The sequence below is a fragment of the Rhopilema esculentum genome, chromosome 3 (genome assembly GCF_057945365.1).
Source record: "Rhopilema esculentum isolate cy_ngs chromosome 3, ASM5794536v1, whole genome shotgun sequence".
NCBI lineage: Eukaryota > Metazoa > Cnidaria > Scyphozoa > Rhizostomeae > Rhizostomatidae > Rhopilema > Rhopilema esculentum.
The window spans coordinates 518547-534210 of record NC_142817.1 but is presented as its reverse complement, the minus strand read 5'-3'; the positions used below and the strand labels follow the sequence as shown (position 1 = coordinate 534210).

General features: G+C 37.2%; 1 protein-coding gene across 3 annotated transcripts; it reads right to left on the bottom strand.

Moving 5' to 3' along the window:
• Positions 1-15352, bottom strand: LOC135692476 (uncharacterized). 3 transcript variants are annotated; one of them, XM_065210607.2, is made up of 4 exons: positions 15125-15352; positions 8947-9091; positions 7075-7591; positions 1-4752 (listed from the first exon to the last, which is right to left on the bottom strand). In XM_065210607.2, exons 3-4 carry the CDS (start codon positions 7586-7588, stop codon positions 1106-1108), a joined length of 4161 nt encoding a protein of 1386 aa, XP_065066679.2. In that variant the 5' UTR covers positions 7589-7591; positions 8947-9091; positions 15125-15352; the 3' UTR covers positions 1-1105. The 3 variants fall into 3 exon arrangements, with proteins under 3 accessions (XP_065066679.2, XP_065066677.2, XP_065066678.2); XM_065210605.2 differs by lacking the exon at positions 8947-9091; XM_065210606.2 differs by lacking the exons at positions 8947-9091; positions 15125-15352 and adding an exon at positions 12320-15100.
• Between the last annotated feature and the right edge of the window lie 312 nt (positions 15353-15664).

Genomic DNA, 15664 nt, shown 5'->3' with positions numbered 1-15664 from the left:
TTTTTCAGAAATAACTAAGTACTGTCGATGAAAAGTATTTACCTTTTGCACAATTATTACATTGATTTCATGCAGTTACCTCTCTTTTTCTTGGCCTCTTACAAAAGGTTATTATGTTAAAATCAAGCTTATATAAAGTATACTTCAACGTCTGACAGGCATGTTTCATGTGCAGCACACACTCAATCAATTACAAAAGTCATCCACTACTATAATGATATAAGGATACAAATTAACATTAAAGTGAAGTTCTTAAGAGAGGAACTCTCCCCCTTTCGCAGATAGGCTAACGAGAAGAGAGCCCAGACCCCTTTTCTTCAAAATGCATCCCCCCATCTAATACAATGCAATTATAGTAATAAAAACTGATTAAAAGTGGCAGTTCTGATTTTCTAAGCTAAGTTATTCCATTGCCGAGTACATCTTGTTTGAAAGAATCACCAGCAAGATAATGCCTCTCGCATTAACTCTCTACTAATGGCAACTGGTAAAATCAACTGATACTTCAACTAAATACTACACTAAAAACTAACTCTTTGGCCCACAAGTAGAGCTGCGCAAAGAAATGAGCTCGGCGTCAAGAGCAACTATAAGCGGAAAACGTTTTGCTATAAGCCTTTCTTACTTTATATTGTTGTGGAATTTCTTCATGGCCCAATAGTTGAAAATTTCGTAGCTTCATGATAGGCAATTTGTTGAGATACCTCTCTCTCTCATAATCCCTCTAAAACTATATCTATTACCTTTAAAACTATATTACCATTTCCTTATTTCCTTACTACATTGTATTATCGGATAATGCAGGATGAGTTACAACGACGCTAAGCTGTCACCTATATACCTTTACGTTCAGATAATCTGAAACTGCTCATATATCCACAATATAAAATTATGAAATTTCTATGCGCAGCCTTTAGGTTTGTTTTCCAAAAAGTGATTGTTTATTTCTTTTTTCTACTTGCAAAGAGTTTCTCGTTAGATCTTTTAAATCAATGTTAATTTCCAATGTATATTTCGAACATCGAGATATTCTTTTAAGGAGTTGATTTATACTGGCAGTTTACAATCTAACTTAAAAAAGAGTTCTGTCAGTATTTTCACCGGTTCAATCAATGTTATTGAGTAAATCCATGTACATTTGGTGATAATTTTCGTCTTCACAAACAGGAAATCTACCATCTCGTAGCAATTGTAATGCTTTAGAAACAAATTGCCTTCTGTCCCAACTAGAAAGCATTAGGGGGTCAACCTCTAAACACAAAATAACGAGAAACTGAAATTCGAGTTTCTTCTTCATCGTAAGACTGAAACTGGCCCTTTTATCAGCTAGGTTGCTGTAGATCTTCTTGGCAAAAACAATGGATTCCAAGTATGACTCTTGACAAGAGAGAATAATGGGCAAGATTTCAATTATAAATTGGTAGTCCCAGGTTTTGATTGCTGATTGACTTTCGAAGCAATCCTCGAGAAAACGTATGTATTCCATATATTTAAATGGCGGCACATGGTTGTTCTTGATAACGAATCTTACCATGTTAATGAGGACCCTGGGGTAGCTTTTACAATCAAACAAAAACTGATTGTATTTTCTCTCAAGCTCATCTTGGCCTTCATGCTTCCTGATAAAGCTTGATCGCTTCGCAAACATTGTGATTTTCCTTTCCCTGTCTTGCTCAGCATCCGACAAGAACTTGCGATCATATACAATCCTTTCCAGGCTTTTCTTATCTTTTTCGTTTATAATTTCGGGAAATCTCTCCGATACCTCGAGTGCTCTCTTGGCATGAGGGCGGCAATGATCTTTGATAAGGACGTGACCTGTTTTCAAAGCAAGAAGCTTGCTCCAGTCTCCTACCGCTTTTTGAATGCAGTCCTTAATCACACCATGATGCTTTTGCACATAAATGAGGTGGTCAGTTGCAATCTCCAGATCATGTATAGCTTGTTTTGATTTACGGATGATTTCAGCTTCATCATTTTCAGTTTTGATGATGTCTAATTCGAAGAAGAACTTCGACTTGGCAAGCCTTAATAAATCCTCAGAGGGCTCTGTTTGATTCAGCAGATATTGGGTAACCTCTTCATATATTGTCGGATCGTCCTTGGATAGGCTCTTCACTATCATTGACCACAGTCTTTGATCGCTTGATGAATCGTTCAGAAGACTTGTGTATCTGTCCTTCAACTCCATATTCATACCTCTTTCATTCATATTCTTGCTAATAAACTCGAGGTAGTCTTTTCTTTGCAACAACGATTCATCTACACCGTCGGCATTGCCTTTTGCTGTTATCTTCAGCCAATATGTATTGTGATCCCCAATGCACTTGTATTTTTCTCCAATTCCAATAGCCTCCTCAGCGAATTTCTGCCGTTCACTAATTGTTAGCAAAGGTCTGCATTTTAATGCGAGGTAAACGTTCCATTTGTAAAGAAAAATGACCATTGTTCTTGCGACTCCGTCCTTCTCAAGAGAATCTTCTTTCAAGTTGTGTTCTTTAAACTTCTTCTCTAAGTGGTTCCTCGCCTCACGAAGGTCATCGACAATTTTCTCTCCTTTTTGAAATCCGATGCTTTCATCTACTTCATTGCTCAGCGATTCCATTTCAGTGTGAAATTTATACGATATTAATGTCAATAATGGATGAACTGCCACTTCATTGCTAAAAAACCTCTCCATGACCATTTTGCCGTAACGTGAAGAGTCAAAACTTGTAAGTGACCGCAAAGCCAGGCACCAGAATTTTATATCTGTTACTTCGATACAAGATTTTAAAACTTCCTCAATCATGGATACTCCTTCCTGCCTCTTTTCTTGAAAATTTGATTCTATCAAAAACCTTCCTTTGTCCAAACTTATTGATGTAAACTTTTTGTTTCCTGTTACTTTCATCTCTTTGCCAATTTGTTCGGCTTTCACAAAGGCTTTAAGGGCTTTTTCGTTTTCGTTATATTTCCAGTAGCTTTTAGCTAGCTGGTCGTGGCAATCAATAGTCAGCCAATTGTTTCCAAAATTTTCCTCGCAGATCTTAATCGATTCTTCGTGCAACTTTGCAACTTCACTCACTTTACTTAAATTTGAGTCAGCTTTCTTATATATTCTTGATTTTAACTTCAACAATTTGTGTTCAAAGTATGCCCGCATTAGATGATTTTCCAATTTTTTTATTCTCTCTATCACTTCGTCTATGTATTTACGATCAGCGTGAAATTTCTTCTCCGTGTAATCTACAAATGGTATTTCTTGAATGGTAGTGCTGATTGTTCGCTTGTCCAAAAGCGCACGACCATATTCGTCAAGCTCATCTACATCAGGAGGAATAATTTTTGTGTGCTGGTAGTACTTCATACTGACGTCATAGGAGCAACACCGAATAACTGGTCTGAGATTTTCATGGGCATACTTTTCGCAACCATCAAAAAATTTTGTCACCAGCGTCGGTGGGATGAGATCAATCAAAAACAAAAGGGACGATATGTAATCTGGAGATGGTCTTTCTACCAGCTTACCAATAAGATTTACCTTTTGCAAGTCACCCTCAAAGCCATTCCCAATCCTCTCGATTACAAACTGAAAATTGTTCTTGTGTTGCATGAAGTCCTGGAGGCAAGAACAGTAATTATCTTTGTTGAGAGAGTCACGGGCAAGTTCAAACAAACGCGTCACAAAAAGAGAATAATATTCTCTTTCATATTGCTCTTTCTTTTCGGGATCCCATTTATTCTTCCTCACAATTTCTCCAAGAAATGGGTGCATGATGTATTCTTCTTGATAATCCCTTGTTACTAAACCATGCAGGCTCAACGAGTTTAGAAGCCTTGCTTTTGCGTTCACAGACTTAGCAAGCATTTTGACAGCCGCATATTTAAATCCGGTTGGAAAGACAGCCAGCATTCGCAACAGTTCTTGCTGTGCTTCACTTAAGTATTTGAATGATGTCAAAAACAATCGTTCAAAATTTGTGTTATCTTCAGATATGGTGTCAATTGGGTTCTGTTTTAAATCATCTAGGTAATCTTTCAGAATATCCGTTTCTTCAAACTGCTTGACCGCTGAAACAGTTATTTTTAAAGCGTGTGGCAAGCCTTGGCAAATTTCTGCGAGCTTGGAAACAATATCTTCTTTGTGTTCAATCTTGTGATTGCAGAGTTCAGCATTAAGAAATCTCTTGCTGCTTTCATCGCTTAGGGTTTTCAGCTCTATCTTGTCTAACTCATCCTCCAAAACCTGACAGTATCTTGCTGTAAAAATGGCACGAATCTTTCCTCGAGAATTATTGTTTATCAGCCTCTTCAATTCGAACAGCGAGTTGGAGTCGTCACTTGATTGCAACAGGTTATCTGCATTATCAAAAATCAACAATGCCCTCCTTTTGGTTGCAGTGATACTTTCTAATTTCTGGTTTAGACATGAAACAACGTCACTTTTCATTTCACTGGTATCGATACCAAACTCTTGTAAAATCTTCAGCGCGACGTCGCTTATTTTCGGAATTTCTGTGCTAGTCAAATCTCTCATATTTACCCAGATTACGTAGTTATAACCTTCTTCGAACATTTTGTGCCCAAGCATGATAGCCAATGATGTTTTCCCACAGCACGGTCCACCCTTGATGACATGAAAGTATTTCTGAGAAGCCTCCTCTTGTGGACTTAGTTTTAAAGCCAAATCTTCCATTTCCTTGTCCCTTCCAGTGAAGTTGGGTATTTCCATAGGAAGAGTACGTAAGTCTTCTTGATTTTCTCTAAGGGCTGCAATGACAGAAATGCAAAAGCTTGTAGACATAAGGCAGGAGCGCTTGTATCTTAACCATAAACTGCATACAATTACGAAAACAAATCCAAACGGTGAATTAATATGAGAAAAAGCGATTACTTATACCTAAATCTACCCTATTGGTCAGAAAGGGGTCTCTTAGGCCCTCTTAATATAGGTAATATATAATCTATTCTACAGAACTCCACTCGGACGTGTAGAAAATCATTAAAAATGTTGAAATTAGTTTTGATCAATATTCCGGTCATTTGATCTAGCCTAGAATTATCGTGCCTATTTCTCCAAACTGATTTGATAGCATAGCAAAGCTGCTGACGGAAGCACTTAAGTCTGTAAGTCTGTTAGGTGGTACTCACTTTACGATTATCAAGATTACCACGATTACGATTATCAAGATTAATTCATGTACTCACTGACGCGTTTATCGTGTTTTCTAAATCGCTGTTCACAAGAATAAAAAAAAATCCTTGCAATGATGAGCGTTGTATATATCTTGAGAAAATGTATACAGAGAAGAGAAAAGGTAAAAAAGATCGAAAGAGAAAGAAGAGAAGGTTCTGGGTCAGAGATTTTTAAAGTGTCACTGAACTGGAAAAATCAAAATTTTTTTTATTGATGTTATAAGTCAAGTCGGTGCTCCTGAATCCGATGCTGAAGTTCGCTTTTCGGAATTTTGAAGTGTTTTGAAGCTACAACGCTTCAAAGTTGCGATTTTCAAGACTTTTTGTGCGAAAGTTTGTGCGCGGTCTGTGAGGAATTTCAGGAATGTGTGACGCATTAACGTTTATAAGTCGCGGAAGTGATGCGGGCTTCAGTACTGAAGACTGTATTTCGAGTGCGATAAAAAACCAAAAAAAAACGTGAAGTTGATGGAAATAGTGCGATACTTGTGCTCTAAATATCACTAGCTATCTAACTACAAGACATGTGCAAGGTATTATCTTACGAAAAATTCGAGCCCATACGAAATAAGCAAACTTTTTGCGTGCAGTTTTTACCAAGACTTCATGCCGATCATTTACCTTTTGTGAATTATTGAGCGTGTCGAATAAGAATGCTTTTACGAACAGCTTTACAAATTATGAATAAAAGTGAGCAAACTGATCAAGGGAAAAAGTTGATCTATTATAGAACCACACAAATTGCACATTTTTCGGCGCTTTTCCCACTTTCCAACTTGCGTTGCCACTGTCAAAGCATCAGTTATTGCCAGGGCCGTCAAGATGGGATAAGTTGCCCCAGAACCTCGTGGTCAGGGGACCTCAAAAAGTGAAGAAGTTCATTTTAAATGGAATTGATTAAAAGTCCATAAGTAGCACGGTGGAATATTTTTAAGCTTCTATTCATACCCCATCTTTTTGGCGTATCAAACTGCCTATCTCTATCAAGTTTCATGCTGGTATCACAATCTAATGGTTAAATTGTGACAATTACTGCTAAGAGGTTTGGAATCTAGTATCCCAGTCTATAAATAGCACAAGGGAAATTTTTCGGCGTCTATTCGCATCCTATCCTTTTCAGCGTATCAAACTGCTCATCTCTACAAAGTTCCATGCTGATGTCGCGATCTAAAAGTTAAATTATGACCATCACTCCTTAGAGGTCTGGGACCTGGTACCCCAGTCTATAGATAGCATAAGTGGTATTTTTCAGCGTCTATTCGCTTCCTATCTTTTTTGGCGTATCAAACTGCCTTTTACTACCAAGTTCCAAGCTGGTATCGCGATCTAATGGCTAAATTATGTCAATTACTGCTTAGAGGTTTGGAACCTAGTACCCCACTCTATAAATAGCACAAGGGGATATTTGTCAGCGTCTATTCACACCCCATCTTTTTCAGCGTATCAAACTGCCTATCTCTATCAGGTTTCATGCTTGTATCATGTTTTACACAATTTGTAACTTTTTATCTTCTTACGGCCCTCACTATGGCTGAATTGACTATATAAATCTGAATGCGTCACTCGCCCTAGCCTCTTTTCGCACGACCTACTCGCAAAAGAGCCCCAGAAACCCCTATTTGTGGGCTCCAAATTAAAAAACTAAACTTTTTCTCGAAATCAGCGATGATTAGTCTACCAGAATCAACAATAAAAAAATTTTCATTTTTTCAATTCAGTGGCACTTTAAAAAAATAAAACTTCTAGGAATATTATGGGTTGGTTCAAGAACTACGACTGATCGCGAATTTCACTAAAGATATCTATGAATGTAAAATAAGCCATTATTAGAACCGTGGCTCAAATATTATGTTGTCAGTAAAAGAAGCTAAAAAAGGAAAAACCTAGTTCACTCACCCGCCTTTTTCTCTGCCAGAAGCTTTCGTTCAAGGCGTTTCATCTCCTCCGTTTTTATCTTTTCCTTTTCTATAATTTCAATGGCTTTTGTAGGCCATTTTAATTTTTTGTAAACATCCATAACATCCTTGAAATAACGATTGGTATCTGTTTGAGACAATTTTGCTTCCGGAAGGTGGCTGATACTGTTCCTGAAGTTACGCAGCTTCTCTATGTGGGGTTTTTCAGTGGCAATGTCAAGACCAGCGTTGTAGATTGCAAAAACAAGACATCCTGTGTCCCATTTCTTACTATTTCCAGCATTGATTAGCCTTTCCATATCTTTACCTTTAATTCTAGCTTTTGCAGATATTTTTTTCGATAGGTCGTCTCCATTGTCGAGTGAATCTTCCCATAACCTGTATCCCTTATTTTCCCATTTCTTGATGAAAAATTCTCTCAGCTGTTTAGGAATTTCGTCATGAATCACTTTCTGCATTCGAAAAAAATTTTCTCCGTCTGCACTTATTTCCATAGTCTGTGAAACAAAAGGAAAAATCATTTTTATACCATTCAAAACTATTGTATTAAATCTGGATTTAACGCAAGGATAAAGCAGGTTTTGACAATAATTGAATCGGGGAGAGTGAAGCTATCAACTACCATCCAGGACAAAAATGGCGTATGTAGAAATCATTCAACCTTTTCGATGACACAAAAGACTGATAAGAAATTGCTCACTGTTTCCAAAATCTCTGTGAATTTCAACAAAGGGGCTAAGCCCCTATGAGTCTCCTTCCACGGCGTCACTGGTTTCAGAGGAGTCTTTTCTCTTTCCCTTGAAAACCGCACAAGGGCGAGTTAAAATTCAAAAGGCAATGCATGTTTGTAAAATGGCATAAATATTTGGCAGAAATTCGCTTTCTAGAGAAGTGCAATTTTCTGTAGGTTATGTGGTTACATATAAGTGTAGACTTAGGAGGCTCAGGAGCTTGATACCGCTCTGAAAAAGGTTTGGAGGTCGGCAACCCCTGGGATCTTATGAAATGACCTACTAACCGTTATCTAATGTTATTTACTTTTCGGTTTGACCCATTAACGCCTAAACTTAATAAGTATTTTTCGTATCATTATATTTAGTGTCACGAGTTATCAGGAGATTGAGACCAATCCACAAGGAGAAGCTATGAATATCAGAAGCAAGCAGCATGCGCCAGGGCCTAAAACAAGCATGGATCTGACTCATTTTGTGGAGTTGTGGAGGAGCATGAAATACCAATCGAAACGCCTAAGATAGAATAAGAAAAGTTTTTTCAACGCGAAGAGAATGCCCAATCCCAGCCTTATGTATTGCACTCATTTTTATACGAATAAAAGACAAGGTCTTCACCATTGCTATAAGAAATGAGCAATGGACCAGAAAAAAATTAAGAAACTTCGGAACTCGAAGCTTCAGTACTTGCGGAGGAAAATCAATTGCACTTTATGAGATTGTCGTGCTGTTTTGAAGTAAAATGGACTCAGTATGCAGCTTCAATATCTTCTCAAATAAGTATGCATTGATGACTTGCTTAAAAAAGACATCGAGCCTGAAGTATTTTTGGAAATCTGCGATATTATGATTTCCTGCTCGTAGTGTATTTTGAGTTTTATATGATATCTTTCGGTAGATTTCCGAAAAAGTTGCAAAGCAATTAGGCTAAGGTTTTTTTAAATTGGAGAAACGTTTAAAAGATTTGTCTAAAGGCTACTTCAGCTGGACGATGAAAAGCCTGTCGGTGGTAGCTGGGAGGAACATTTAATTGGGAATGTTACAAATCAGGGACTATAACTACCCCCAACCTTTTTTGCAATAGAAGGCTAGAATTTTTTTGAAATTTTACGTTAACGAACCCTTCAGAAACAGTTTTTCTTGAATGGGAACCCTTTTGTTCGTTTTCAATTTGGCAAGCTCCCTAGCTCCATTCCAGCCACTCCCTTTTCAGCCACTCCCCCTCTGGATTTTTTCTCTATTTTGGGCTGGTGCGTGTTGTCTGTGCTACAAACAAGATGGGAGTAAATATCATGGTTTCAAACTACGCGAAAAATAAAAGAGAAGAGACAACCACAATTTATAAATCAGCGAAAGAGAAGATAATTTGCCATCCATAACTAGGTTATCATTAGTATCAAACCTTTTCGAAGCAAAGATTTGATGACAAAGAATTTGACGGGCTGAATGCAATTAAAAACTTTCTATAAGCAAAAAGAGATTCAAGAAAGCTTATTTTTCACTTGGCTTTTGTCCTCGACAAAAATTTAGCAAGATTTCATTCAATCATGCATTGAAGTTTGAGAAATAAATGACTGAGATCACAGAGGTCTGAGACTTGTTCTCAGCGGCATTCTACCAGGCGAGACAGAGGCTCAGATTCTTGCAGCAAACCCTAATTCTGCCGATGTAGAGAGGCTGATTCCCACCTACAATAAGATAGTAACAGGTGGGTAAAGCAACATAGCTCTAGCAACACTTAACAAATATGTGAATTTTGCAATAAATATGCTTGATCTTGCAAGTTTCGAGTTCCGTGAACAGCTTCAAAGATATGGCTCCAAAAACCAAAAACACTTAATGTCTGGGAAGCAAGATTTGATTTAAGAAGGTTTTTGAAGGTGAAAGGAAATAAAAAATAACTTTGTTGGAGATTCGAACAAACCGTGTAAAAGGGTTTCTTTTCGATAACTTTTAGCTGACAAGTTAAAACATGTTGCTAAATTTCTTGCTAACCCAATCCATATATCATAAAAAAGCAGCTTTTGTTACTTATACTTCATTCATTTAGGATTTTGCCAAATTAAAATATGCTATTAGCACTATGGTGGCAGTTTCTGTATTTGCAACGCCCATTTTGCCCATCCCAGCAAAGTACCAAGCCCAATTTCTATAAAAAATGTGGATATGTAAAAATTTCTTATTTTAGGCACTGGCGTGCGCTCTTCGTTGACAGCTATCCATGCGGGAAAGTTCGTTTTTGCACGCCATAGGTATTGATTACGCCAAAAATGTTTCTGTTTGATCCGCCAGCTACCCTGGGCTCCAGAGCGTCGAGTGGAGCGTTGAGAATATAGATCTTTGCGGGAGAATGGAGAGGAGAAGAGAAGAGAGAACTTGCGCTTACAAAAATCCTCAAGCCGAACAGGTAGCTTTGTCGCTGATTGTTGTAAGCAATAGCAATTATCAAATTGTCGCTGACCGTTCTCGTAACTTTTCGACTATATCTTGATATTAGGCTAGTTGTGGGAAGAAATCTTCTTTTGAAGGAGAAGTGCTTCAGTGATTTATGTACAACAAAACAATTTTGCTCCCCTATCAATGTATACTTTGGTATGTGTTTCTAGCAAAATAAGGCAAAATGTTGAAGTGCGCGCCGATTTTTGACAGCCTGTGCTGCTTAAACTTTAAATGTTACATATCGATTCTAAAGAGGGATTATATTTTGCGAGTTGTGAGTTGCCAGTTGCGAGTTGTCAGTTGCGAGTTGTCAGTTGCGAGTTGTCAGTTGCGAGTTGTCAGTTGCGAGTTGCCAGTTGCGAGTTGTCAGTTGCGAGTTGTCAGTTGCGAGTTGTCAGTTGCGAGTTGTCAGTTGCGAGTTGGTTTTTCATCATGTCAGTTCATTCTTTTTACCCCAAAGTATAACAGTTATACCTCATTGTGCGCAAAGAAATTCAGTTACTAAAAATATGTTGTCCTTGGACATGAAAGCGTTTTTTGCAAAAGATATCCATTGAGCTTCGACCGTTCCCTGCTCCAAGAGCTTCCCCCAGGCCACTTTCCGCGTCCACGCGCCTGTTTTTCTTCTAGCAACATTCAAAATGGAGGCTGTCTGCGGAATGGTAAGAAGTTGAAATATTTGTTTAAGAACTTTATTTGCTTTCTATATAATCTGATTATATGTTGGAAATGATTAATCAATTATATTGTTGAGACTAAACAAATTTATGTTGATGAGACAAGCCGACATTTGTCCACTCGCGTGTGTGAGCATCTGTATACTGATAAAAAACCCCTACATCTTTAAACATCTTAAGAGTTTTGATAAATGTAGGACGTCTTGCAATGATAATTGTTTCGTAGTTTTAGATACAGCAAGCACCTATAATCAACTAAAAATAAAAGGCTTTACACATTCTATGGGAAAGGCCTACATTAAATAAACAAGTAAAACATTTTGATATTTCCTTAAGTTTTTAAATAAACAACTTAAACGTTTGATATACCCTCATTTTAGAGCTTCAAAATTTCAAAATTCTTGCCAGACTCAAACTCCGTTTTTTGAGACTTTTCAATGGATGTCTAAATGATGAGGATCAGATGAGGGCTGACTGGCATGAACGCAGGGGAATCTGTTACATAACGTTTGGAAGACTAGGAGCTGGAAACATCTTAGCAAAAAGCAGAAACTGGCAACTCGCAACTAGCAACTCGTAAATTATCATATCTCGATTCTAAATGCTGCTGAGGCCTTTGACAGTAATTGCAGAAAATTATCAATCTCAAGGAGTAATTGAATATAAACTCCTCAGAGCGATTGATAATAAAATAATTGCAATAAGCCTCGCATCTTTTCTTGTTTGGACTTTTTGTAGAAAGGGAAAGATTTGTATTGCAATTCTTGTTCGACTAACAAAGCAGCTTGTCCAAAGCTAGATTATATTTTCAAAAAATTTCAATTTCATTCGATATTCGATGTGAGAGAACAAAAAGATAGGAATAAGCACTTTGCTAGAGATTGATAAAAATAGAAATTAAAGTAAATCATCCTGATGAATAATGGCAGTGACTAGAGCAAAGACAAATATTTGCAGATAAATTAAGATTTTACTTTTTGTACTTTCGTTCTCTTAAATAATTAAACGTCAGCTTCTACTAGCCGTCTTTTTCGTTTGGGCCGCCTGTTGCTAATCAAGTTGGTTTCTAAGAAGCATTTTGTATCTTGCAGGGTGCCCAAAATCAGATTTCGAGCCTGAGGACATATAAACATTTTCATCTGTAAAATTGCTTTTCAACTCTGCCTGCCTTCTCGACCATTTTGTAAGGAAACTTTGATTTTTTTGCCTTGATTCGACCTACTCAGCTCTCTTTTTAACCCACCAACTCGCCTTGTAAGTTAACCGGGGCGCCGTCCAACTCTGAAGCAAAGTAGGTAGCTTTATTTTAGATTGTAAACAAGGCGTTTGACATTACACTGAAATCTAGGTGAAAACAAACTGTTGTTGGCAAACTTACGGATCTTTCTGCGATTCACTTCAAACACGTTGTTAGTCCATTGCAAAGAAACAGAAGACCAGTTTGCCAGCAAGCAATTGCAACTAAAATGGCGAATGAATGCTTCGACCGGCTATTCGCCCTTCCTGAGAACCAATGATGAAATCAAATGTCTTTAAACCAGTAAATCTGTCCTTGACGGCTTTCAAAACATTTACACTTTTCCTGGTAACCAGGTGAGAGTGAAGTTTGCTTGGAAAGTTTGTTTCAAAGGTGGGTTTGTCAGTTATATTACCGCTGTCAAATAACTTGAGTGACAAGTGAATCTAAATGATTCTGATTGGCTACTGTTAATGCCACATTTATTCAGTAACAATGGCCTTTTTCAATAGTGCGGTTTGTCCAGTTCCGCCTTTCTGAAAACAAATCTGTTCACCCTTATGTAAATACGTATAGTCTAATAAAAGAAATATGAACAATAACTCTTTTTAGTGCAACACAGCACATTTTTGTAGGATGTCAAATAAGTTTGGCTTGCTGGTTTTTTGTTTTTTTGGTTGCAAATGAGATGCTCTCATTTTTTTATAAAAAACAAAGGTCGATGTTGAGTACTCCAATTTTTTTAATGTTCTGGAAATTTCAATACTCATTGTTTCTTAAGAGTTTCTTAATTATGATGTCATGAACGATGTTATGAAATATTCGGGGCCTTTTTTTATCACGTCAAGAGATTCGCTTCCGTTCCGATGCTGTATTTAGATGTGGGAAGTATATTTGTATCTCTTGTGTCTTAAGTTCTAGGCCAACAGGGCAATCTTGTTCTTGGATTTTACAAAATTTCGTTGTTCTCAGTTTTATCATGATTTAATAGTCTCTTAATATTTTTGCTTCGAGTACTGAAGTTTCTCAATTTTTTCTGACTGTCCAGTACTCCTTTCTTATATCCAGTTTCTTATAAAAAAATGAGTGTAGTGGGATATTTGATATTTCCTTTCTCACGGTGGATACGAGATTAACAGTTTCTCGCTGCTCTGATGTCGGGAATAAAGACAACGGAGAACAACGGAGGGTAATGGCCAAGTTGAAAGTTTGTAAACAGATCATTTAAAACACATATACAAAATGGGGCGTGTTCCCAGATTATAAAGGGTGTGGCCACGAAACGGACCCCCTGCTGTCGGCCTCTAACATGCCCCTCCAATCTTTCAACCCTTGCTACGTCAGTGACAAGAACACACACCGAACCGACAACAGTGATGAATAGACAATCCAAGGAAGGGTTAATAGCTTGCAAAACATTCGAGGTATTGTTTTTCTTATATATAGAAGTTCAGGGAACAGCAGTGCTTATATGTTATAAACGAGAGTCAAGGAAAAAGAGTCAAAGCGATATCTTAGCATAGCATGGTATGAGAAATAGATTTTGTATCTTCATTTTTTTCTTATCTTTTTCTTAAAATCTTTGTATTTAGCTAATGTATTTAAAAAATTCACAAAACCATTCTTTTTATCTTTTGTCTAAAGGCCTGGGGTAAACATAGCCCTTTGCAACTCTGGGAAAATTCCTGGTAGGGTTGTAGAGAAATTTCCTGTAAGTAATGTATTCCGTGATATGTGATTTTAAATAATTATTGAGCTATTTAAAAAAGAAAACAGAGCAAATAGGTTGGTGTATCCCTTTTATAAGAATCAAATTGCTTTCGCGACACATAAAGCCATTTCATTAGATAACCATCATATACATTAGATAAATGTTTTAATAATTAACTCCAATAATATTTGAAAGGATAGAGATTAAATTTTCATATAAACGTGAACTTCATCAAGTGTAATAGATATTTAACAAGGAACCGTAACAAATAATCAAATGAAAGTTTTGGAAAGATTTGTTGATTATTTTGACTAATGTAGCTAAATCTTGTGCATAAAACATGGATTCTCGAAATCAAATTTGATAATCATAATTCATATAACTGAACCATTAGCATTGCACATTACTTTTATTTTAGTACAGGCTATTATCCCAAATGCTCTAAAAGTGCCATGCCCCCCCCCATTTTTCCCCAAATTAATAGGATTATACACAAAATCTTTTCTTTTGAGGTGTTAAATTTTTTCTTGGCCCGCCCCCTCCACTTTCCAACTTGTGTCGGAGCCCATGAGGGATGCCACATCAATCAATCGAGACGCAAATCCGTACCCAAAACCTAACCTTATCCATATCATGGTTTTGCTTGTGTGTCAAAATGCTGGGGATAGGCTAGTGCAGTAAAAAAAGATAATTCCATAAAAAAATAAATCTGAATATATCATCCTGATAAATAAAGATTGTGTCTAAAGATATATGTTATAGATCGATTTAGAGTTTACATGTTGCAATTTTGACTTCCTAAATAACAACCTATACTTTTTGAAACTCCAGTTTCTACCTGCAGCGTTTTCATACGGCCCACCTGTGGCTTGTCAAGTTGGTTTCTAAGAAGCACTTTGCATCTTGTAGGGTGCCCAAAGCCAGATTTTGAATCCGCGGGCATATACAGCTTCTTTTATAAAAAGAGATGTGGGAAATTGAAAGACTCGATCTCTTCTACGATTGATTTTGATCTCTTCTTTCTACTCGACCGTTTTGCAAGGAATAGTTGATCATTTCTGGCCTGAGTTGACATCCTCAGCTCTATTTGAAACCCGATTGACCGGCAAATTAGGCTTGCATAGCTTCCAGGGTCTCCAACTAAGCTCAAAGGCAGCAGCTTTAATGCAAACAAGGCGTTCGAAATCACAATGAAATCTAGTTGTAAACAAAATAATCATTTTTAGAAAACTTACGATTTTTTCTACCCTTCAATTCCCAAACTTTGTTAGTCCATTTGCCAGCAAGAAATGCAACCAAGATGGCGAAGTAGAATGCTTCGACCAGTTATGGAATTTTTCTGAGTAGCAATGATCAAGTGTCTTGAAACCAGTAAATCTTTCTTTAACAGCTTCAAAACAATTTCTAGTCTTCCTGGTGAGCTTCAAATTAGGATGGAAAGTTTGTTAGAAAGTTTAGTTGGACTTTGATTTTGGTGAGATATCTACCATTGTCATACAACTTGAGTGACAGGACGGCATAAGTGATTCTGATTGGCTACAGTAAATACCATATTCGGAATAAATTTCCTTTTAAATACTGCAGAGTATCCAGTTTCCACTTCCTTGAAGAACCAAGTCTTTTCCTTATTGTCTAAAGCCCCGTCAAACGCTCGACACTATCGATATAAGACAATCCATGTCTTCTTTACCCAATAACAAGATAAACTTATCACACAGACCAAGGGATGAGATTCTGAGAAATTTCAAATAAGTCATAGATAGCATAGGATTCCT

Excerpts from the sequence above, each read along its gene's own strand:
- LOC135692476 (XM_065210607.2), bottom strand. The coding sequence starts at position 7,588 with ATGGAAATAAGTGCAGACGGAGAAAATTTTTTTCGAATGCAGAAAGTG. Across the intron at positions 4,753-7,074 it reads TCTGGCAGAGAAAAAGGCGG|CCCTTAGAGAAAATCAAGAA; the intron begins GTGAGTGAACTA and ends CTGTCATTGCAG.